Raw genomic sequence first — 25,742 nt, 5'->3', positions numbered from 1 at the left:
AAGGTCCGAAGAGACCATTATGATCGTCTAGTCGACCTCCTGCACTACGCAGGCCACAGAATCTCACCCACCCGCTCCTGTAACAAACCGCTAACCTATATCTGAGCTACTGATGTCTTCAAATCATGGTTTAAAGATTTCAAGGTGCAGCGAATCCTCCAGCAAGTGACCCGTGTCCCACACTGCAGTGGAAAGCAAAAAAACCACAGGGCCTCTGCCAATCTGCCCTGGAGGAGAATTCCTTCCTGACCCCAAATATGGCGATCAGCTAAACCCTGAGCAAGTGGGCAAGACTCACCAGCCAGACACGCAGGAAAGAATTCTCTGTAGTAACTCAGATCCCACCACATCTAGCATCCCATCACAGGCCATTGGGCATACTACCGCTAATAGTCAAAGATCAATTAATTGCCAAAATTAGGCTATCCCATCCCCTCCATAAACTTATCAAGTTTAGTCTTGAAGCCAGATATGTCTTTTGCCCCCACTGCTCCCCTTGGAAGGCTGTTCTAGAACTTCACTCCTCTGATGGTTAGAAACCTTCGTCTAATTTCAAGTCTAAACTTCCTGATGGCCAGTTTATATCCATTTGTTCTTGTGTCCACATTGGTACTGAGCTTAAATAATTCCTCTACCTCCCTGGTATTTATCCCTCTGATATATTTTTAGAGAGCAATCATATCTCCCCTCAGCCTTCTTTTGGTTAGGCTAAACAAGCCAAGCTCCTTGAGTCTCCTTTCATAAGACAGGTAACAGTCGTGTTAGTCTGTATTCACAAAAAGAAAATGAGTACGTGTGGCACCTTAGAGACTAACCAATTTATTTGCATCCGATGCATCCGATGAAGTGAGCTGTAGCTCACGAAAGCTTATGCTCAAATAAATTGGTTAGTCTCTAAGGTGCCACAAGTACTCCTTTTCTTTTTTCATAAGACAGGTTTTCCATTCCTCGGATCATCTAGTAGCCCTTCTCTGTACCTGATCCAGTTTGAATTCATCCTTCTTAAACATGGGAGACCAGAACTGCACACAGTATTCCAGATGAGGTCTCACCAGTGCCCTGTATAACAGTACTAACACCTCCTTATCTCAGTAATAAAAAGATTAAATAAGATTGATCCCTGAGGAACACCACTAGTAACCTCCTTCCAGCCTGACAGTTCACCTTTCAGTACGACTCATTGTAGTCTCCCCTTTAACCAGTTCCTTATCCACCTTTCAATTTTCATATTAATCCCCATGTTTTCCAATTTAGCTAATAATTCCCCATGTGGAACCATATCAAATGCCTTACTGAAATGGGGGTAAATTAGATCCACTGCGTTTCCTTTGTCTAAAAAATCTGTTACCTTCTCAAAGAAGATCAGTTGGTTTGGCACGATCTACCTTTTGTAAAAGCATGTTATTTTTTGTCCCAATTACCATTGACCTCAATGTCCTTAACTACTTTCTCCTTCAAATTTTTTTCCAAGACCTTGCATACTACAGATGTCAAACTAATAGGCCTGTAGTTACCCTGATCACTTTTTCCCCCTTTCTTAAAAATAGGAACTATGTTAGCAATTCTCCAGTCATATGGTAGAACCCCTGAGTTTACAAATTCGTTAAAAATTCTTGCTAATGGGCTTCCAATTTCATGTAATATAATGCAATTTCATGTAATGTAATGCTTCATGTTAAGAGTGTGTCCACACTATACTTAATACTTGTGCAGCTGTTAAGCTTGACATAGTCTTGCTCTATCGTACATCCAGACTCTTCTCTGCCTGTATTTTCTAGATTAGCCTGTTCAGGTTCTGTGAGATTGGTGACTGTTCTCTGTAGCTCATCTGCATTTGTTTAAGCTGAGACCTTTCCCACTGTGCCCATTTCTTTAAAGGAAAATTGCAGTAATTTATAGGATTTTCTTAGATGACTACAGAAAAAAAAATCACTTAATTAGAGCATACTAGTCAAACAAATAAGTTATAAGCACATGTTTTAACAATACTACAAAAGTTTTGAAGTCTCCACTCATATGAACTGGACAGCTATGTGAACACTGGCAGCTGCCATTTTAAGGCTAATACCCTTTACAGACAGTGGGTAATTGAACCTTTTTGTGCATACAAACCACCATATATAGATATTTATATAGCGAACAAATGGTAAATATACCCCCCCGCCACACACACACCTACCTGTGCAGCTAAAACAGCACACAATGCACCTTCCTGTGCAGTAAATTTGCCACTGTGTGCCTGACCTCTGAGGAGTCTATCCAAACTCTCAGTGATCCCAGAGGGCTTTGTCACCCAGAAACCACAAATGGCCTTCAACTGCTTGTAATTTGCTTTGCTGGACATAACTCTCACACCACTGTCCAGATCATTGTACTTTGTCTACTGCCATTTAACCACATCTACCACCTCTACTAGTACTTTACTGAGGCACTATGCGGTAGTGGCCTGGATGCACTCCTAAGAACATAATGGAAGCCTGGTAGATGTAGATACAAAAACACAGTGGTGATGGCAGATAAAGTACCATGTGGGCACAGACTGAACTATATAATTTACAAGTTAACCATGTCTCTGTCAGGTTACAAAATTCACAAGTGCACTTGCTGCGCGGTTGGGTCTTGAGAGTCAGGCACTTCTCAACAGGCTGAACCGGCATGAAGAGGTCTTGTGGTCAACAGAATGTTTGTTCTGACAGTCTTCTTGGAAAATTTCCTCTCTCCGACATCTGGAGCTCCCCTTTAAAAATAAGAGGGGAGGTAACTTAAGTGTTGGCTGCCTTTAGAGAAAGATCAGAAAAACCCGATAGTCTCCTCAAGCAAAAGAAATTTGTCCAACTCTTCAAGTCTTACCTGCGTCAGCCTTCCATGATCACAGCCATGTGCATCTCCTGAAACCAGCATTCGAGGACATGGACCAAGCTAGGGATCTGAGGGAATCAGGAGATTCGTCTGCCTTGAGCAACAATGGTAGAGAGGTCTTTTATAGTCTGGCTTTTGATTCTTTTCCCCTTGAGGGAGTGCTTACTATGAGCTTATCCCTCTCGGCCAGAGCAACACATCTAAAGCTTTCAGAGCTAATGCCAAGTCTGTGTAAGTCATAGTTTAGGAAAGATTTCTCTTTCATGTCTGCAGACTCTTTGGGAGGGAAGTCCTTTGGTGGGAATCACTGCATCTATTACAAGGGGACTATTGCTGCATCTACTTTAGAAGGGTTACTCTAGTGTTCCCTTTCTGCTTTAATTACCTCATCAAATGTCTAGTGTAAAAACAGGCAAAATTCCTTTTTGCATCCCCCAGGAAAAGGCTTCTTGAAAGTCTTAGTACAGCAACTTATTATCTTTACTTTCTGGCTTCAATTTTGAAGCTCCCTTGGTTTTGATCTTTGTTTTTCTGCTGTTTTGCCTTGAGAGTTATCAGATAAAACATTCTTGTTCTAGTACTTTTATGTTAGCCTGTTAATTCCTCCCTCTTGTGCATGGTCTGTTCTGGCAGGGGTTTAGAGCAATGGTTCTCAATCAGGGGTATGCAAACCCCTGGGGGTATGAAGATGTCTTCCAGGCGGTACGTCAACTCATCTAGATATTTGCCTAGTTTTGTAACAGGCTACATAAAAAGCACTAGCGAAGTCAGTACAAACTAAAATGTCATAAAATGACTTTGTACTGCTCTATAAACTATACAACAGGGGTTCTCAACCTTTTTCTTTCTGAGGCCCCCTGAACAGGCTATAAAAACTCCACGGCCCACCTGTTTTTCTGCATATGAAATCCTGGGCTGACGTTAGGGGTTAGCAAGCAGAGCAATTGCCTGGGGCCCCACGCCACCAGGGGCCCCATGAAGCGAAGTTGCTCAGGCTTTGGCTTCAGCCCCGGTGGGTGGGACTCAGGCCCCTAGGCTTCTGCCCCACATGGTGGGACTTTCTGCTTTGGGCCCCAGCAAGTCTAACACTGGCCCTACTTGGCAGACCCCTTAAAAACTACTCGTGGAGAAGACCGCTGCTTGAGAACTGCTGCTATACACTGAAATGTAAGAACATATTTATATTCCCATTGATTTATTTTATATAGTAAAAATGAGAAAGCAATTTTTCAGTAATAAGTAAGTGTATTTTTATGTCTAATTTTGTAAGCAAGTAGTTTTTAAGTGAGGTGAAACTCAGGGTATGCAAGAAAAGGGGTACAGTGGTCTGGAAAGGTTGAGAACACCGGCTTAGAGGATGGGTGTTGATTATAAGAAGAGATCAGATGTAGGTATGAAGGTGGCAAGAGAATTAGATATGAAGTAATACCTGGATAGGTTAACCAGGAAGGCTATAAAGTGCTGCCAATAAAATAAAAAACTCTCTCCAACACCCGAGAAGAAGATTTCTGTGGAAAGCAGGGAAATTGGAGATATTAAGGGAAGAAGAAGGAGGCAGAAAATCAGTTATGTCCTGGATGCCAATTCTGAGCAGAAACAGATTTGATTTTAGCTCTTCCTCTACCCACACAACCTGTAATTCCAGGTCCTTTTAATACTCCTCTTGTAGAAGTATCACCTGCTCAGCTGAGATGATTTATACTGAATTGCTACTGTATACTAACAGAAGTAAATACAAGGCAGAGGATTGTGAGGCAAAAAGCAGCAGGAGTAGAAAATCCATCAACCTGCTCTAACTGCTTTGTAGGAAACTCATTTGGTGGCCAGCAGGAAGCACTGGGGTGAGCCTCACAGACAACTAGCCTGACCACACACAAGAGGACGGTCACATGGAGCTTTGATGATGGCTCTTGAGTAGAACAAGCATTTTGTGTCTCCTCTGCACAGGACTGGAGCAGAAACAGTGTGCATCTTTGCTCACAAACTGGGAAGAATTAGTAGGGGAAGCAAAAGTGGATGGGAACCTGGGAGGAAGTGACCATGAGATGGTCGAGTTCAGGATCGGAAGGAAGGAAGGAGAGCTGCAGAATACGGACCCTGTACTTCAGAAAAGCAGACTTTGACTCCCTCAGGGAACTGATGGGCAGGATCCCCTGGGAGAATAACATGAGGGGGAAAGGAGTTCAGGAGAGCTGGCTGTATTTTAAAGAATCCTTAGTGAGGTTACAGGGACAAACCATCCCAATGTGTAGAAAGAATAGTAAATATGGCAGGCAAACAGCTTGGCTTAACAGTGAAATCCTTGCTGATTTTAAACAAAAAAAGAAGCTTACAAGAAGTGGAAGATTGGACAAATGACAGGGAGGAGTATAAAAATATTGCTCAGGCATGCAGGAGTGAAATCAGGAAGGCCAAGTCACACTTGGAGTTGCAGCTAGCAAGAGATATTAAGAGTAACAAGAAGGGTTTCTTCAGGTATGTTAGCAACAAGAAGTCAGTCAAGGAAAGTGTGGGCCCCTTACTGAATGAGGAAGGCAACCTAGTGACAAAGGATGTGGAAAAAGCTAATGTACTCAATGCTTTTTTTTGCCTGTGTCTTCACGAACAAGGTCAGCTCCCAGACTACTGCACTGGGCAGCACAGCATGGGGAGAAGGTGACCAGCCCTCTGTGGAGAAAGAAGTCGTTTGGGACTATTTAGAAAAGCTGGACGAGCACAAGTCCACGGGGCCGGATGCGCTGCATCTGAGAGTGCTAAAGCAGTTGGCGGATGTGATTGCAGAGCCATTGGCCATTATCTTTGAAAACTCATGGCGATAGGGGGAGGTCCCGGACGACTGGAAAAAGGCTAATGTAGTGCACATCTTTAAAAAAGGGGAGGAGGAGGATCTGGGGAACTACAGGCCAGTCAGCCTCACTTCAGTCCCTGGAAAAATCATGAAGCAGGTCCTCAAAGAATCAATTCTGAAGCACTTAGAGGAGAGGAAAGTGATCAGGAACAGTCAGCACGGATTCACCAAGGGCAAGTCATACCTGACTTATCTAATTGCCTTCCATGATGAGATAACTGGCTCTGTGGATGAAGGGAAAACAGTGGACGTGTTATTCCTTGACTTTAGCAAAGCTTTTGACACAGTCTCCCACTGTATTCTTGCCAGCAAGTTAAAGAAGTATGGGCTGGATGAATGGACTACAAGGTGGATAGAAAGCTGGCTAGACTGTCGGGCTCAACGGGTAGTGATCAATGGCTCCATGTCAAGTGGAGTGCTGCAAGGGTTGGTCCTGGGGCCGGTTTTGTTCAATATCTTCATTAATGATCTGGAGGATGGTGTGGATTGCACCCTCGGCAAGTTTGCAGATGAGACTAAACTGGGAGGAGTGGTAGATACGCTGGAGGGTAGGGATAGGATACAGAGGGACCTAGATAAATTAGAGGATTGGGCCAAAAGAAATCTGATGAGGTTCGACAAGGACAAGTGCAGAGTCCTCCACTTAGGATGGAAGAATCCCATGCACCACTACAGATTAGGGACCGAATGGCTCGGCAGCAGTTCTGCAGAAAAGGACCTAGGGGACCTTACAGTGGACAAGAAGTTGGATATGAGTCAACAGTGTGTCCATGTTGCCGAGAAGACCAATGGCATTTTGGTTGTATAAGTAGGGGCCAGAAGATCGAGGGACGTGATCATTCCCCTCTATTTGACATTGGTGAGGCCTCATCTGGAGTACTGTGTCGAGTTTTGGGCCCCACACTACAAGAAGGATGTGGAAAAATTGGAAAGAATCCAGCGAAGGGCAACAAAAATGATTAGGGGCCTGGAACACATGACTTATGAGGAGAGGCTGAGGAAAACTGGGATTGTTTAGTCTACGGAAGAGAAGAATGAGGGGGGATTTGATAGCTGCTTTCAACTACCTGAAAGGGGGTTCCAAAGAGGATGGATCTAGACTGTTCTCAGCAGTAGCAGATGACAGAACGAGGAGTAATGGTCTCAAGTTGCAGTTGGGGAGGTTTAGGTTGGATATTAGGAAAACCTTTTTCACTAGGAGGGTGGTGAAGCACTGGAATGTGTTACCTAGGGAGGTGGTGGACTTTCCTTCCTTTAAAGTTTTCAAGATCAGGCTTGAGAAAACCCTGCCTGGGATGATTTAGTTTTGGATTGGTCCTGCTTTGAGCAGGGGGTTGGACTAGGTGACCTCCTGAGGTCCCTTCCAACCCTGATATTCTATGATTCCCTCTTTTACTTTCTCCTGTCACTGCCATTTTCTAAACCTTTGTGCAGGTGGGAAGAGGGGAAGCCAGCAAACTTATTACTTTATCTCTTAAGGCAATCCAAAATAGCACCAGAAAAGAGGTAGTTAAAAATACATATTTGAGCTTTAATTAAAATTTAAGATTGAAAATTTAAAGAAGGATGTCTGCCCAGGGAGGTCCATATTTGTCTTCTGCAGCCTTCTAAAGAGTTCTCTTCTTCCAGTTTGTCGGGGACAGTCCTCAGGCATAGCAGGAGCCGCACTGGTCAGTTGGTCTCTTCTCCAGGCACGTAAGAATGAAAGCTATACTTTTGCAAAACTGTTAAAAATGGATGACTGAAATCCTGGTGATGTTGAAGGGGCAGCTGATGTGTGTGGACAGACAGACAGAAATTCTTTCCATATTGATCATCTCCTGCAGGTACATTTCAACTAAGTGTCTGAATCCAAAGTCATCAACTGAACGGGGAAGGGAGATCACATGTGAGTGTACAAGCTTACTGCAAAAGTCACTAGGGCTGTGTGACAAAACAAGCTTGCTGAACCCTCAGTACACTTTATGAGCCAGTATGTTTTGATTCTTAAAAAGGTGCCAATCAATTTGGTCTGTATATTTATTAGAAAGTATACATAGTGCAGTGACATCATACTAAACTGGGAAGAATTTTCACTAATGAAATACCTTCAAGGCAATGTAGTCTGAAGAAATTACAGCAGCAAGACAGAAGTCCCGATTTCTAATTCAAGCTCTGTCACTGGCTTGCTTTGTAGCCTTTGGCAAAGGACTTGCTCTCTCTATTCAGTTTCCACATCTGTAAATTGGGGATAATACTTACCTCCCTCCCAGTTACATTGTAAAAGTTATAGTGTTTGTAAAGTGCTTTGAACATAAAGCTCTAAAAAAAGCACTATATATTATTAGCATTCTGGGATCATAATGATGAGGACAATATAAATACCAAGATAGAGAACTGCCAGCATGAAACACATGTACTGTCACCTAGCCTTGATCTGACATTGTAAACAATTAGTAATTAAGTCATACTATGTCTCTACACTTGAACAACAGTGCAGCAGCAAGCCCTCATCCCACTGAGAGTCTTCAAATATTTATTTAAAAAAGAAAGCATATTCATTAAAAATACATGTATTCCTCTAATGCAACACCAATAAAATTTCCAGCAATCTTAAAAAAATGCTCATGGAGATTTTCAGTAAACATTCATAAACACCACATCTCACTTAACTTTTGTGATTCCCAGAAAGTTTGTATTTTCAGTGATAGGTTTATGACATGGAATAATTAATTACTAAAGCTGTACATAGATCCAGAACAAAAACAGAATAAAGCCTTTTAATGTTCCTCTTGAATAACAGCAACTTGCTAAATTGTTTCACAAACACTGACTAAAGTTATAACATAGCAGTTGGCAATTTAGATTCTATTTTGCAGTTATCCTATTACAACACCCTACACTTTAGAATAATGGTCACTAAGGGTGAAATTCAGCCCCATGAGGAGGGACCAAAGCAAGGCCTATACATCACTGAAGCTCCACTTGCAGATAGGCCTTAACAGAACGTAAGTGGTGCACAAGCCTCTACCCAGGGCTGAAATTTCACATTAACGCCTCAGTGTTACATGCCGAAGGATCCCGGTCTAACTCAGGATGCTAAACCAAAATTAAAAATTCAGAAACATGATATCTGAAATCAGACATTGTATTAGAAATATTATTAGAAATTAGTATTTTTGTTTAATTTATAATAGCAGAAGTTTTAGCAGCAACTTTATTTAGCTCTAAAACAAAGCTATATTCCAGACAGCTCTGTAATACTGTACAAATGTACACTCTCTCTCTCATATATATGTATATATAAATCAGTCGCTAAATTCTTCCTCATCACTGAAATATGCACTTTTTTTAATCCGTGGTCTTCTCGAATCGTCAGACGTTGAAGGTTCCCCTGCAGTCTGTTTCCATCTTTGCTGCTCTTCTTCAATTTTGGCTTGCTACAATGCAATTTAAAAATGGAAAATATAGCTATTATTTTGATAAAAAGTAATAGGTACTATGCAATCCATTAAATGCAGTAATACACACACGTTAAATATTACACCAAGTAGTAGTTGCATTAGACTCTTTTGGAATAACAATTAAATAAAAATATTTTAGGGTTCATTAGCATTCTTAAATGGACTGATTACCTAAGGCAGAATGAATTCTGAAATGACACTGAAAACAATGTTGTCCCTTGTATGCTAGTGGGTAAACAGTCTTCAGCACCACTGCAGGAAGACCCACTGCCAACAACCACTGTAAGGAACTGACCTACTTGCAAACATAGATGACCCTTAAGACTAGTACACGTTGAAAACCCTAGAACATGCGAACTTTGAAGCCAAGTATACTTTGTATTGTAGGTTGACATTAGTAGAGAAGCCTTGGAAACAAGAAGGAACTGAGATTTTGTCACTGAAAGAACGAACAAACCAGTCCATTCCCAAAATAAAGGTTCTTTTGTTCAAGTAAAGGCTGAAGGTTTTGCTGGTTCTGATTTTAGCGGGACTAGTCCCTCATCCCAATTATTATACATACCTCACATGGGTACTGAAGTATTTACTGACTCTTTGGTGTTTACATTCTCGACTGCTATTTTCCATTAGTGAAGGGCTTTTTTGAGGAGGTGGGTGGCGGGTGCGGATTTTATGTACTTCAGACTAGATGATCTAATGATCACTTCTGGTCTTAAGATCTATGAATTACCGTAATAATAATTAATAATTACAGGGCTGAACCTCCCTGAACTTGTGTCTGAATTTTTTAATCTGAACACAGATCCAAATTTCAATGCAGGCTCTATAATGGAACTAAACCTCACAGCAGAATAAACTTAAATAAAAAAAGTCTGCGAATCTAGTATGTGCCTCATGATGGATTAGATTTTTTTAAAATCCTATAAAGTTACACTGATAAGGGAGTCTTGAAAAAGGGCTTCTTAAGAGGCATCCAGATTGAGCTAAGCAAATATGATGTCTGGAGTCAAGAGGGGCTGGGGGAGCAGAAGTGACTACGTCGAGATAGCTAAAGTTGTGAAGAACCTTGAAGGTAAGAATGAGGAGTCTGGATCTGACATGGGTGGCAACAGCAAACTAGTGGAGTGATTTTAGGAAGGGCTAGACATGGTTGCAGCATTAAAAAAGACAATGTTCACCATGTTTTGGACAGATTAGAAAATGGTGAGGATGACTTTCCAGAATACCACAGAAAGGAGGGTTGCAGTATAGATACAGAGTTCTTTGCTGTGTAGTATAGTCTAGATGCTTGTAATTTTTATTTGAAGTTGCTTTAAAAATTATTTAGAAACAAAGATACATAGCGTAATTCAATTTAGTACCTGAAAAGCTATGGCCTGGCTGAGGCTATCCAGGGCAGGATCTTCACCCTCATCTTCACTTTCTTCCTCTTCCTCACTAAATAGTATAAAAAGTAAAAATATAAAATAGATGCACTTCATTCTAAAAAGACAGTACAATAAGAGTAAAGAGTGTTGATATTTAAATGTAGGTGCCCATACAGTTCTTCTTCCTGTTCAACTATTTTCTTCCTTTTCTTCTTTTCTTTCTTTTTTGGAGGCTCACGCTCTCCTAGCATATTTTTAGGACAAGCATAACTTAAGTGTCCTGTTTCCTTAGAGAAAAAGAAACATAGGTAAATAGAAGCAATTAAAAACATGGCATTAAGTATATCCTTAGGAAAATGAACATTAAACAGTTCAAAATGGCAGCAGTTTTAATAAAAGAAGAGGAATTTTGCACTGGTATGTAGAATGCAAATAAAATAAATTCTTCCTTGCAGATTCACCCTGGAAATGGGAAAAGTTAGCAGTGATATTGTACGCTAGCCACAAGTTATGCTTCGAAATCAACTATAAAGAAAAACAACAAATTTTTATTTGGCTGTTGCTAGTGTATTCAGCTTTTACAAGTAACCTACACTCAAGATCATACATGGTACTCAGTATCTGAGCTCAGAGAATCATGATAGCAATGACATTTCTGGTTTTCAGATGGTAAGAATGGGTATTTAATTAACTATTATTAATATGATCCAAAACTCAGTTTTTAAAATCTTAGCTTAATCTGAAGTACTTAGATGTAATTAAATCCATAGAAAATAGGTGTTATACATAAAAAAAATTATCCTCTCCCTCACATGCTTGTATCCAATTAGTTAATTTTATCATCCATTTATCATTGTGTTATTTGGTGTTATGGTCAACTCATAGGCCATTTCATACATAATCAGTGTGCTAAATAGATTTAAATTGTAGAATTATAAAAGTATATGCTTGATGAGTATTTAGGAGGTACATAAGTAAAGCATGGCTCGAATGCAAAGCCTACAGGCTGAGGCCTGTAAGAGTTTAGCTTAGCCATACTAGGCTGTAGGCTTCTGAATGCTTGACATGAGTGAGTAACCTAAGAATAACCTGTCATAAATATAAAGGGAAGGGTAAACCCCTTTGAAATCCCTCCTGGCCAGGGGAAAGCTCCTCTCACTTGTAAAGGGTTAAGAAGCTAAAGGTAACCTCGCTGGCACCTGACCAAAATGACCAATGAGGAGACAAGATACTTTCAAAAGCTGGGAGGAGGGAGAGAAACAAAGGGTCTCTGTCTGTCTATATGCTGTTTCTGCTGGGGATAGACCAGGAATGGAGTCTTAGAACTTTTAGTAAGTAATCTAGCTAGGTATGTGTTAGATTATGATTTCTTTAAATGGCTGAGAAAAGAATTGTGCTGAATAGAATAACTATTTCTGTCTGTGTATCTTTTTTGTAACTTAAGGTTTTGCCTAGAGGGGTTCTCTATGTTTTGAATCTAATTACCCTGTAAGGTATCTACCATCCTGATTTTACAGAGGTGATTTCTTTACTTCTATTTCTATTAAAAGTCTTCTTGTAAGAAAACTGAATGCTTTTTCATTGTTCTTAGATCCAAGGGTTTGGGTCTGTGGTCACCTATGCAAATTGGTGAGGCTTTTTATTCAACATTTCCCAGAAAAGGGGGGGTGCAAGTGTTGGGAGGATTGTGCATTGTTCTTAAGATCCAAGGGTCTGGGTCTGTAGTCACCTAGGCAAACTGGTGAGGCTTTTTACCAAACCTTGTCCAGGAAGTGGAGTGCAAGATTTTGGGAAGTATTTTGGGGGGAAAGACGTTTCCAAACAGCTCTTCCCCAGTAACCAGTATTTGTTTGGTGGTGGTAGCGGCCAATCCAAGGACAAAGGGTGGAATATTTTGTACCTTGGGGAAGTTTTGACTTAAGCTGGTAAAGATAAGCTTAGGAGGTTTTTCATGCAGGTCCCCACATCTGTACCCTAGCGTTCAGAGTGGGAAGGAACCTTGACATAACCCTATGCCAGTAAGGTTACAAGATGGCTGGAAAGAATGGGCCAATAAGTGATGTTACGGGCAATATGTTATAATGTAGCTGTATAGATGCCTGATTATAACATCATGGGATGTCCTGCTTTGACTGCAGGAAACATTGTGTATAGATGCTAATGCGAAAAAGATGAAGTAAGACAACCTATGAAAAACAGGGCACCCCAATATTCATGGTATGTGGAAATACAGATAAAGAAAAGAGAGTTGAAACCTTCATGCATATGCATAAAGTGTTAGGTGTGGTCAGGACAACAATATAAAAGAGGTTCTCTGGTTGGGTACGGCTGGGAAGACCCCAAGGGAAGACCCAATGAAGACTTCATTGGGACGACCCGAGCAGGAACCACCCCTGTCTCGATGACCATCTGTTGAGAGATCTACCCTACTCTATGGAATCTTTGGGTACGTGAGTATGGATATGGCATTGGCCCAGTGCATGTTCTCTCTCAGACTGTGTAAATCTTATAATTTTTACTTGTAAGGTGTTTGTGGTTACTGTCTTCACTCTTTGTGTGTTCTTAGAGCCTCCAAATCTCCACCCTATTTATCTTTAAACTGTAGCATCAGGAGCTGGTCTCACTGTAATTTACCGCAGAACTATCAATTAATTCAGTTTAAAATAAAGGCTACACAGGCTGGTTTGTATAATTTACATTTCTCCTCTCCAAATGCATCAAGAAGTTTCAGAGGTGTAGAAGAAAACACAGTTGTTATGAAACAAAAAATAGATACTTTTGTTTGTAATACAGCATTAGATGTATTGATTATAATATTACAGTGCTGATTGCACATCAGCACATATGTTTATAGTTACCAGGTAGTTATATTTCTGGAAGGCTCAAATACCCAGAGAAGTCCAGGCTAGAATCATTGCTGAAGTGGAGAAAATGTAGATGTGAGCTTCATGATGCTACCACAGGGAATGATGTGATATATGTGGGGCAAGACTAGTGACAACATAAACCAAGAACAAAGATGGAAACATTTATATTAGATCCATCATGTAATTTACTCACCCCACATTCATAACATTTAGATTTATCGAAGTAGTTACGTCTACGGATGAATTCTGCTGCTCTTCCATTGTCAATAGCAATACTTGCTTTTATCACTCTTCCAAATAACTAAACCAAAAGGAAAAAAACCTGAGTCCATATTTGAGAAATCTGAACTCTCCCTATTTTGCTATGGCATTTTTCTGTAGCTTACTTGTTTGTTGTTAAGCGCCCGAGAACAGTTTTGTGCCGATTCTTTATCCAAAAACAAAATAAATGCAACTCCTTTACTCTTCCTGGTGTCTTTGTCCTTCATAATAGTAACTCTGAAAATAAACATATAACAAAGTTACCCAATAGGGGAAAAATCTTATCAAGCCATTTTTCATTACTTATAAATACCCACAAGTCTCAGCTTTATATTAAATATAATTGTTAGTTACACAGTGAGCCAATGTTCCCTGTAATTTTTTCCATCCATGTGCAGAATGAATTTTGTTATTTGCACCAATATTGAGATAATGTGCGGATGTGCACCACCAATAGAAACAAAAAAACCTAGATATAATATATATTTTTTAAAAAGTTACCAGAGGGATAATTACTCCAGCTAGGACAGGTTAGGCATTTGAGAACTCACTACTCAAAAAATTAAATTTAGGCATAAGAGAGAAATAAAATTATGAAATGCATAGACCAGTGAAAAAATTTAAACAGCACTTTGAAAGAATAAAATTACAGAAAATATATGTGCATTGCAGGAAGTACCAAGAAGTAACAACACCACCACCACAAGTACGTGTTGGGATGTGTGTGTGAGAGAGAGACAGAGTGTGTGTGTGTGTCTGTGAGAGAAAGAGAGAGAGACTGACTGAGACTGCGTGTGCATGTGTGATAGTGTATGTGATTCAGAGACAGAGTGTGTGTGTGTCTGTGTTTGTGTGTACACATACTTGTATGTGTGAGACACAGAGACAGTGTCTGTGTGCTGGCTGCTGGGGAAGTGTATGATAGACCGTGAGCTGTCTCTTTAAGCAGACAGGCCCTCACCAGAAAGCTCGTTCAGACCGCAGCAGCTGTCCTGCTCCTGAGCCTTGTCCCCCATCCCACATTCTGTGGAGATGGGGTACATGGGCAGGGGGGAGGAGGACGCCCTGACATCAGTGCCCTGCCCTCCCCTCCCCTCCCCTTCGCTCTGCACAGGAAGCAGGAGGGTTCCAGGCGCAGCTGGCCAGGGGTTCCAAGGCAGAGGGCAGGAGCAATGCAGCTGCAGAGCAGTAGGGGAGGGGCACTTGAACACACGTTGCCAGATGTGTACGGCACTTGATTGACTCTTGGGCAGCCGCGCAGCTTAGAGGGAACATAGCTGTGAGCAGCAAAACACACACACACTTTTTAAGGAGAGGTACAGATAAAATGTGGATGTGCTTCTAATAGCAGATATAAAAAGCACACAGATTTTCTCTGACAGGGCCGGACAAAGAAAAGCACTCCTGTGGTATTAAAAAATTGCATTATAAAGAGTGAATTGAATCACATTGAATAATAAAGCTTGAAGACTAATTACTATCTGGGCTTAACAGTTTGTGGAACCCATTTCTGAATGGTGAGCTTCCAACTTAAGGCCCCCACGTGTCAGATCAGTCATTTTGGTGTTGATCAGAAAGATACAAATAGGAGAAGCAGCCAACGCATGCTCCACTGGGCTTCTTACTTATTTTGTCCCTGGTTCAGTCTGTACCATTTTCACCCCTTTAATTTTTCTAATTTTTTTCCTAAGGAAAAAGGGCTGCTTGGGACTTTATAATCTTCAAGTGACAAAGAGAGACAGTTCAGTGTTTCCTTATGTCCTGAGATGAAGCAGGAGCCTCCATTTTGAGAAAGAAAGAAATGGGCTCCTTTTTATACTAAGCATACCCAGTTAAGGTTTCCCACTAACTTCTAATAAATTAGAAGTTATTTTTTCTACTGCCTGTGGTTTGATGGGCATTTCCTACTGATTGTGAAGGTATACTGAAAATATATTTTATTATGGTTTACATTTTAAAGTATTGGTAAGTTTATCTTCCTGAGAAGGGGCTGGAGACTTGAAGCTACAACTCTCTTTCTTCAATGCCTCAGAGTCTATTTCGAGACTAAGAGCTAATACCAGCTGGCTGCATTTTGCTATGATCCTAGTGAGATCAATCTCATTTTTAAATGCCTGATCACTGGCCCAGGGCTAGTACTGAGAAGTGTCTATTCATTTTTAAAATGTCTAAAGTCCTATAGTGTGTTTCTAGCCACGACATGTGGTAAAATATTGGACCCTGAACTCATGTTGTTATTCTTATCCTGATTTTCCACACCCCCAAACACTTCACCTCTAAAATGCTTTGAGCAGCTACTTTTTTACAAGCTGTTACTCTGTCATTTGAAAGCACAATTCCAAGCTTTTTGATAGTATTGGTTCTAGCTCTAAGAATTCTTGAGATATTACAAGTGCTGCAAAAAATCATGACAGGCTGGAAATTTGGTGACGGAGAAGAGAAAGGAGTGAGAATTTATAGCAATCAGAGTGATGTGATTTTCAAGATCCAGTATCTCACAACTTACTGCAGCATTTGTTTCTACCACTCATACTTTATGGATGCATGTACTGTACAATGCACTGTCTTATGTCCACACTTGTGAGGAGAAAGGTTAGTAAAAGAAAAGTCTTATTTAAAGCACTTCAGTGAGAAGCATCCTAGTACATAACAATATCCTGCTTGCTCCAGAGAATTGACTTTCAGAGCACTATCAGTCTCTGATGTATACTTATATCATGAGTGTGACTGCAAGAAACTCCCAACTGTTACAAGAGGGCAATTAAACTTACCCTGTATTAAATATGGAAAAATACACAATACAGTTCCCTACTTCATTCTTAAAATAAATTTTAAGTGCATAAAGTACATAGAGGAAGAAAAAGCACTAAACATTGGACACAAACTTGAAGAAAAACAACATGCCAGACCATGTTTATACTTACTTAACAACTTTCCCATACTTGGAAAAAATCTGAAACAAAGAGCGTAACATATAGGTTTAGCAGTCTGTTGTTAAATCAAACACTGTAACAAAATGACACAGTTCACAAATGTTTAAAATATACATGGCACAGATGATGCGTTTTACGTAATGCATTTATATTAACTACATAATTATTTATATTAATCTAAATAATGAAACTTCTTTTACAAGTAGATGTGCTTACCCTGTATAAGTCATTGTTGGTCAGAGAGAAGGGCAAGTTGGACACATAAACTGTGCTTTTACTTGGTGCTAACCCACCACTCATTTTTCTGGGAATGGAGAGAGAGAGAAATTAACTAGTTGTGTTCAATAAAGTGATCTCAATTTAAAATAAAAAGATGAGCTGTTCCAAATATATATTGGACAGTCATATGTTAAAACTGTGGGTAGTAATGTGGCTTCAATTTCCCTACACAGTTTTACATTAAATCAATGTTCACTTTCATGTTCCACAGTGTAAAGGAAAAATCAAAACAGTATTACTGCTCATGACTTACAAATTAGCTAGGACAGGACAAACTCAGTAAAGTTGGCACAAGCTATGCATTACTAAAATGAACCTTGAATGACTTGTGAAATAAATTCAGCTTTCATGCTAAAACAAAACAGGTACTATTCCATTTATCATTAGACATTTTGGTCATGTCCTGAAGTTAATAAAAGTATTGTTTGAATAAGGACTGGATGATTTGCCTCTCTGGATGCAAAATGTAGGTCAACCGAGTTCAACATTAGAAATCCATACTGATAAGATAAACAACAAATCTCTTCAAGCCAATACCTTATTGGTTTTTTTCCCAATTATTAATTCATTAACTTTAAAAATTAGCACAGTTATTTATAGTACCAAACAAACAGTTATGCTTTTCTTTCACCTCCTTGTAACTGACACTCCTATATACCTGCATCTACATCTCCCTGGAACTCAGTATTTTCCTTTCCCCCCTTTCTTTAGGGATCTGCATCTCTCCTACATACACTCCCTTCTCCACACAGGAGGCTCTGGAGGTAGGAGACTAGGTAGCACAGCTTCTTGCAACCCAGTCCTGTCCCATCTCTCTTGGTCAATCACCACTTCTACCATTCCTTTCCCTCTCTCTCTGCCCTCAACCATATTTATATTTTTATGTTGTTTATAAAATATAAATTATTTTTAAAACTGCATATGCACATGTGGAAACAGCTCTCTGTGTGAGCGTGGGCCAGGTTGTAGTTGGAGGTAACAGGAAAAGGGGGAAAAAAAACCAACCAAATCACTCCATCCTGACATTTAAGGGGCACACAACTCTGCATAGAACATTTCTTGTTTCTGGCTCATTTTTGTACAGTCTTGGCTTGATTCAAAATCCAGAACAAAATAGTAAATAAAGAATACCAAAATGGCAAACTGTCCTTAATTAACAAAGTGTCCTTTAAACACTAGAGCAAGATAGATGGACAGTTTCCTAGTTCCTCCTTGCTTCTTTGGCTGGCGGGGGGAGGGGGAGGAAGAAGAGAGAGAGGGAGAACACTTCCCTGTTCCCCTCAGGCCATAGTTGCCAACTTTCACACGGTAAATAAGCACCCCAACTTTCACAATAAGACAAAAATCAAGCTAATCCCATTTCAAAACAAGGCCAAAACAAGCCAATCCCTAAGAACCTTAACACTCTATGTGATTAGATCCCCCCTGGCATACAGTCTGGGACTGTGGTGAGCCCACTGTGCAGCCCGACTCTCTCCCCTCCTTGCTCCTGCTTATCGTTCCCCCCCCCCCCCCCCGGTCAGGAGCCTATCAAAAAAAAAAAAAAACAAGTTAAAAGTAACAAACCAAAAACTAGCCGACAAACAACTCACAAGCCAATTAAGCCAAATACGAGTCCAATTTCTGCATTTTTTTTCTTTGGTGGATTTGGCATGCCTGCCTCAGGCCCTCCTCTCCCAGCCTTCCCGTGCCATAAGCCTTCTCTAATGAAACTCCAGTTAATTCCTTTCTTGTCTACCTTACTGTAGCATTTATTATAAATCAATGACTTCCCCAGGACAATTTAAAAAAATGGAGTTTGTAGGTCAATGAAATACAAGTCAAAAAGATTTATGGAGAAAAAATTTAAAAAAATCAATGACAAATTTTGAAAAACGTACTGTTTCTGATTTTTCCCTCAGAATTTCCCAGCAAATATCTACCCTGTACTATCTATACAATTAGTGATATTTAAGGGAGATTGGTTTCTTTTTGCAGATGTTGCCAGGAGAACATCTTAAAAAATAAATACAGATTTATAAAGGGAGGCTAGTTTCACCCTTAACTAAGGAATGACTATTGCCACACCATAATCAAACCCTGGATATTTTCTGGTTTCAGAGTAGCAGCCATGTTAGTCTGTATCCGATGAAGTGAGCTGTAGCTCACGAAAGCTTATGCTCTAATAAATTGGTTAGTCTCTAAGGTGCCACAAGTACTCCTTTTCTTTTTAATGGATATTTTCTAGCACTCTGCTTCAACAACTTGTGGAGAGTAAATTCCTATAACACATTGATTTCCCAAGTGCTTTTCCCTTCATTTCCTACGTGCTTGCTGCAATGCAACCTGTATGGGTGGCAGCTACTGACTGAGCTTTGAGTTTTCCTTTCCTTCCCTTCCCTGTATAGGGACTGTATTTCTTTTGGCACAAGTATATGAGCTGACAAAGGTTATGCAAATAAAAACACAGAAGAGGTTCACAATGAAGGACAGATGTTACTTGTGGTGCTATGTAGGCTGCCCACATAATCCTATACTTCTTTGTTGCCTGGCATTAAATGTCCTAAGTCCAGACTAACCAATCTGACCTGGCACCATGCCTTCCAAATAGATGGCCATAAGATGTGGTTATCCAGACACAAAGTGGTGTATTCAAAGGAAATGTTAAAAGCTATCCTGATTTTGCATTATGTATCTCTGCCATATGGGGGGCAGGGAGAAGAATGTGTAAAGTTTGTTCCATGGATGGAGAGAAAACGATAAGCTAAACTCTCCTACAACTTGTGACTCCTCCCAGCAGGTCTCATTTTAGTGAGCAGAACAATGGTCTGCAGGCTGACAAACATTAGACAGCTTGATTGGGCGACAACCACTTGGCAAGCTCGGGGTGCAGAACCTGTGCAACAATCTATGTATTTTACTTTTTTCTTGTCTTAGTGTACTAATTATTCATAGGCAATTGTTATCCATTTCACACGAAGGACAGCAACTGCATGTTATAGAACACAATATTTTTAGCAATAGCAAGCTAGAAAATCTTTTTCATATGTCTTGTCTACAGGCAGCTAGGACTTCAAACATAGCCATCCAACAAAACTCAGCTGTCCCTGATTTTGGGTTCTGTTCTCACTTTTTCAAGTTCATTAAATTTTGTTGCTGTCCAAAGGTATTTCTCAGCCTTCTGCTGTTTAGGACGAGTGTGCCAGGGCCTTTGGGGTTTTTCCTCTTGTTTCAAGTGTGCCTGGTTCATTTGGGCTTATATGGTTAGTTTTGTTCTTGCTTTACTAAAAACTAAAATGCCACTCCCACCACCACACTAAGACAGTCAGAGCTAATATTCAAATTTATTTCAAAGCTAAGTAAAAATTTTAACACCCAAGTATTATTATGGTTTATGTCCACCTGGCTAGCAGTTTAAACCCTCTCATACAGAAGACGACTAGCCTAGATTTTGATTAGGACTCCAATCTCTTTTTTTCTTCAAGTAGTCAGTTTTATTTTTTCATAATAAAACTATTTAACACAAGTTCAACATATCAATCACATCCTTTCCCAGTGACCTGGGGTCTTCTGCAGGTGTTAATCTACTCCTTTCAAGATAACACTCTGCAGTCTATCTGCCGGAGAATCACATGAACTAGTCTTTTTCTCCTCCAAGAACCTACCTGTTCCCTGCAGCTCTCAAGCTCAACTGAGCTACCTGCTGGCTTTTATGAGGAGCAGGTGATGATCAAGTTATCATCTGAACACTTGTCTCAGCCTGAGCTGGGAGACTGATGATTAGTCACAGGTGGGGCTAAGCCCAACTTCCTTAAACAGCCAATCACTCTGTGACATCAACCCTTTCATATTTCTCATCCCTGAAGGATTAGCTTTTGGACATCAGGGACAGGATTGTCTTTCATTACTGTGCCTTCCAGGATTGCACCTTCTAGTTTTTGCAAAACCTCAAATTAGAAGAGGCCCTTCTAAAAGGCAGAGACTTCCACCAGTGGAGTCAATTTTGAAATACAATGTGCACACAAATGTGCCTATAGCTGATCTCCTTAATATTAGGCCTAACTCAGTTTTTTGCAATATACTTCAAATGGGTGACAGCCAAACTCTAAATTTAATTCACTGAGTTCAGTACTCTGTCCCAGGATACACTGTAGATACCACCAAAATAGTTCATGGATGCCTCCAAGGCATCTGCAAAAGCTTGAATTTGCTATTACCTTTTGTGACTTAGAAGCAAAATTTGAAAATGTCTTTCAGTATAAGTTTGACTTTTTCAAGTTAGGGATAAAGCCTTACTGAGATGCAGAATAATAAGGTCAAGATTCTGACCGATTTGTTGAGTCACAACCTAACTTTTTTACACTTGGCCTATGACCAGTTTAAACAACCCACATTCACTGCTGAACTAATCTATGTTCAGGCCAACCAATTTTGGATACGAGTTCTTATGCCTTGATTTCCCTTCTGTATTTTATTTGCTTTGTGATACCATCAACCATCCTGCCTTCTGGATCTGTCTGCACCCAGTATATCTTCTTCTTCAATGCTTAGCCAAACCATCGGCAGCAGTGATCGTACGCCATTTGGTCCGTTCCTGTGCAGTCACAAGAGCTTGATGGGCCGAGAGTCTAATGTCGGAACAGACTTGATGCACCCACATAATAGGGGGTCTGCCTCTGGGCTGCCTCCATTCCTCGGTTAGTGGAATTTTATCCTAGCATTCTCTGGAATGTCTAGTGGCATTCTCTGGAATGTCTAGTGGCATTCTCTGGAATGTCTAGTGGCATTCTCTGGAATGTCTAGTGGCATTCTCTGGAATGTCTAGTGGCATTCTCGCAACATGTCAGAAAAGTGTAAGACACCATCTGCAGACAATGGCCCCAGGAGTCTGTAGATTGGAGCAACCATAAACATTTGCATTACAGATAAAGCCATTCCACTTTACGCCAAATATACAACATTGGCAAAGCCCCCAGCTTTGCCCAGTCTGAGCAGCATAGTGTCCATGTTTCGCAACCGTATGGTGAGGAAACAGTTCAAACAGATCCTGAACTTGGTTGTTGTGCTGAGATGATGTTGATTCCATATTTGTTTTAAATGACCCAGGACAGACACTGCAGTGCCCATCCAGAGGAGAATCTCCATGTGAGAGCTGGAGGAACTGATGAGTATAGAACCCAAATAGCAAAAGCTAGAAAGTGCTTCAACAGTCATTATTCAAAGAGAGTAGGGTTGTGGGTGGATTTGACCCTAGATTTTGCAGATTTGTCTTTGACCACTTAACATGGAGGCCATCCTTAGCCAATGCCTCCTCCATTTGCTGGAGTGCCTTGCGAAACCTGACAGGGCTCTGTACTAGAAGAACAGCATCCTCTGCATAGTCAAGATCTAAGAGCAGTGGTGGGAAACCTGTGGCCCATCAGGTTAATATGCTGAATCATAGAATCATAGAATATTATGGTGGGCTGCGAGACAGTTTGTTTACATTGACCGTCCGCAGGCATGGCCACCTGCAGCTCCCAGAGGCTGTGGTTCACCGTTCCTGGCCAATGGGAGCTGCAGGTGGCCATGCCTGCAGATGGTCAATGTAAACAAAATTGTCTTGCAGCCTGTGGGATGCAGGTTGCCCACTACTGTCTAAGAGTGAAAGATCACCTGTCTTAATGGCTACGGATTTGATGGAACACTGCATTATGAAATTCATTGCCTGACAAGTGTGCAGGGCCAGGGAACAGCCCTGTCTGACACCAGATACTGATTTAAAAGATGCCAATATCTAATTCCCAAGATGTATATGAGCAGCGGTTCCTTTATGCAGCTCGCTAATCAAGTCCAGCAGAGTGGTTAGGGCACCTCTGCCCTTTAAGGCCTTCCATAGTGTGATTCGGTCAGCTGAATCAAATGCAGCCTTAAGATCGACATACAACACGTGCAAGGGATTCTTGAACTCGTGATGTATCTCTGACAACAAGCAGAGGGCCAAAACAGCATCTAATGTGAACCTGTTCCTCATAAAGCCTAACAGTTAGGGGCAACATTTCTGATGTAGCAGGGGCTCCAAATGTGCCAGCAGAACTTGTGCAAACACCTTCCCTGGCACAGACAAAAAGGTGATCAGCATGTAGCTCTTACATTCAGTGCACAGTCCCTTGCCCTTATAAAGTGAGATCACAATATTGTCCTTCCAAGGCAGTTGGCAAGGTTTCAGTTCTCCACACCAGGTGAAAGATGGCCAGAAATAATTCTGCTACTGGGTCAATAGTGCATTTTAGCAGCTCTGGGGGAATGCCATCAGCACTGGCTGTGCATCTGTTTTTCAGTTTGCAGATGGCACATTTCACTTCATCCAATGTTGGTGAGTCAGTACAAGTGTCTGGGTCTTAAATCACAGTGGCTGCCAAATCATCCAGCTCTGAGCAAGCAGCATCTGGAGGGTGGTTCAGGGCACTGTAATAACGTTCAAGCCAGTGTGAGAGGATATCGTCACCTATTTTACATGGATGGCCTGGGCTGTGGTTCAAGATGACATTCACAACTAACTCTTGACGGCTGAGATTGTGGATTGTATGGCATGCTGGCTTTAAGTCTCCCTGGCTAAGCCAAGTTCATCATCATCCACCACTTGGCTATAATATGCCTCATGATCGTGAAATGCCAGGGCATTGAACTTTCGCTTCAGCTGATTATGGGTGCGCTTATCATTGAGCTCCCCACAGAGTCTGACCTGTACCCCATGATGGTGGAGGGGTGTAACATCTGAAGTAGGGGATTGCTCGTTGGAACTATGCCATCAGCGATGAAGGCTGGTCCAAAACATCGCTTTGGACATTATGCAAGGTGGACATGTCCAATGAGAACCCTGAAAATGATGGCTAACACAGGCAGTGAAGATGCAGGGCAGCAGTTGTGCTTAGCTAACTGAGGTGAAGGAAGTTATCAAACAAGACTCAACGGCTCAAGTTGCATAGTGTGAAGCCAGTACTGGTAGATCAGGAAAAGGTTTGCATTATTGCATCTCCGTCTCATCCCAGTGGGACGAGGTAGTCTTTGGGACAATTGTTTGCTCTTGCTTTTGAGCAACATGAGTAAATAACAGGGCTCAGCACCAGGGTTAAAGCACCTGTTCTACTCTCAGCTGCAAATGCCCTGCTGATGCCATCTTCCCCCAGTGTACTTGTGACGGGCTTGTATCAAAGCCCCTTTGTGGAAGTGCATCCCCGATGTTGGCAGGTGTGTCTACAGTATACCATGAGAATGTATTCAGCCATAGCTTGGATCTCCGCCAAATCATCAAAACTGGAACCTGGAATGTTGCACCTGATGTATCCAGTGTTGTTTTAGCCACGTTGGTCCCAGGATATTAGAGAGAGAAGGTGGGTGAGGTAATATCTTTTATTGGACCAACTTCTGTCGGTGAGAGAGAGAAGCTTTTGAGCTTACAGAGCTCTCTTCAGATCTGGGAAACTGAGTTAGTTGTCTCTCTCACCAACAGAAGTTGGTCCAATAAAAGATATTACCTCACCCACCTTGTCTCTCTGCACCTGATGTAGTTATTTACACATATCTATCTAAGATACTTATATGGTCCCCATTACCATAACAACATCTGAGCAACTCACAGTCTTTAAATGTATTTATCCTCATAACATCCATGTGAGATAGGAAAATGCTATTATCTCCATTTTAAAGATGGGGAACTCAGGCACAAAGCATCTAATGCCCGGATACACAAAGGGACTTTTAGGTGTTGCAATGCCTAACTAGAAGGCACCCAGAAAATCTCTGGAACAAGACTGGGATCTGCAAAGCCTGAGTTAAGTATCCTACGCTCTGTCCCCCTCACACTCAGGTGCCTAAATCCAGACGATAGGGAGATGTCTATATCTGCTTGCAATTCACAGCCAGGAACCCTAAGTTACCCATGGACTCAGCTCTAGCAGATGGGTCTCAGGTTACCACAGTGGAGACTATAGCAGATGGGACTCAGGTTACCACAGTGTCATTAACCACACTCTGGGAAGGGCTAACTCTGAGGGTGGTAAAAGCATCATAGTTCTCTCTGCACTACAGCTTCTATCAACAGAGGAAATGAATTACAAGTTCACCATTTCCCTACTGCAGATACATCCCTGATGTAGGGGGTTTCTTTCTGTGTCTGAACTATAAACCAAACATCCTCTAGTCTTTACAACCCTCTCAGAAACTCACATGCTGCATGAATAGTTCCTACCCTAACCCATAACGTTGTAGTTCTTGCCTTTAAATGAACTGCTATCCTGGCTCAAGGCCCTTAGGACTTGACTGTTTTACCAATGTGATTATTTCACTAAGGAAACCCAAATCCCTAACCAAAGTAAATTAGCCATACCAGTAAGAGCCTCAGCATGGACACAGTTACACCAGTACAGAGTTATACTAATATTGCTTGTTCCCCTTCCTAGCTACACCGATCTAAAGCGTCGTTATGCTGATATATCGCAAGGCTGTACCGCTCGGGGCTACACCGTTACAGCGCTACAACCCCGGGGCCCGATCTGGTTCCCTTGGAAGTCACTGGCAATAGGAGCTCTGATCAGCAGGGCTGGGACCTCGGCTCTGGCCCCTCGGGGACGGGTTGGGGGCGGGGGGGGAGTCATTCAAGTCCCTTGGAGAGGGTAGGAGTGAGACGCAGCCCCCCCCCCATCTCCGCCAGACGAGGGCAAACCAAAACGCCGCCGCCAGCCCGGGGCGGGATTCGCGCGGAACCCCCGCACCCACCTCACGCGGAGCTGCCGGTGAAGCGGCTCAGGCGGGGTGGGAAGACATTACTCCTAGCCGTTTCCTCCTTTCGCCGGGCGCGCTGAGAGCGGGCTCATCGTCCCCGCTCCTCCTGCGGCGCCCTTCCGGGAACGCACGAAATAAACACA

The 25,742-nt window shown here is 41.5% G+C and overlaps 1 protein-coding gene across 1 annotated transcript; it reads right to left on the bottom strand.

The window, feature by feature from the left end:
* Nucleotides 1-7,747: 7,747 nt before the first annotated feature.
* Nucleotides 7,748-25,724, bottom strand: ZCRB1 (zinc finger CCHC-type and RNA binding motif containing 1). The gene is made up of 8 exons (XM_084617497.1): nucleotides 25,594-25,724; nucleotides 16,795-16,882; nucleotides 16,570-16,598; nucleotides 13,771-13,882; nucleotides 13,578-13,685; nucleotides 10,692-10,804; nucleotides 10,512-10,587; nucleotides 7,748-9,126 (listed from the first exon to the last, which is right to left on the bottom strand). The coding sequence occupies exons 2-8, from the start codon at nucleotides 16,876-16,878 to the stop codon at nucleotides 8,995-8,997; spliced, it is 654 nt and encodes a 217-aa protein (XP_084473623.1). The 5' UTR covers nucleotides 16,879-16,882; nucleotides 25,594-25,724; the 3' UTR covers nucleotides 7,748-8,994.
* Between the last annotated feature and the right edge of the window lie 18 nt (nucleotides 25,725-25,742).

The sequence above is a fragment of the Lepidochelys olivacea genome, assembly GCF_965140295.1.
Source record: "Lepidochelys olivacea isolate rLepOli2 genome assembly, chromosome: 1".
Taxonomy (NCBI): Eukaryota; Metazoa; Chordata; order Testudines; family Cheloniidae; genus Lepidochelys; species Lepidochelys olivacea.
Note: the sequence above shows the minus strand (reverse complement) of the source record. Positions and strands in the feature narration are given on the sequence as shown.

Excerpts from the sequence above, each read along its gene's own strand:
- ZCRB1 (XM_084617497.1), bottom strand. The coding sequence starts at position 16,878 with ATGAGTGGTGGGTTAGCACCAAGTAAAAGCACAGTTTATGTGTCCAAC. Across the intron at positions 16,599-16,794 it reads CCAACAATGACTTATACAGG|ATTTTTTCCAAGTATGGGAA; the intron begins GTAAGCACATCT and ends TCTTTGTTTCAG. Across the intron at positions 13,883-16,569 it reads AAGTATGGGAAAGTTGTTAA|AGTTACTATTATGAAGGACA; the intron begins GTAAGTATAAAC and ends GTTTATTTTCAG.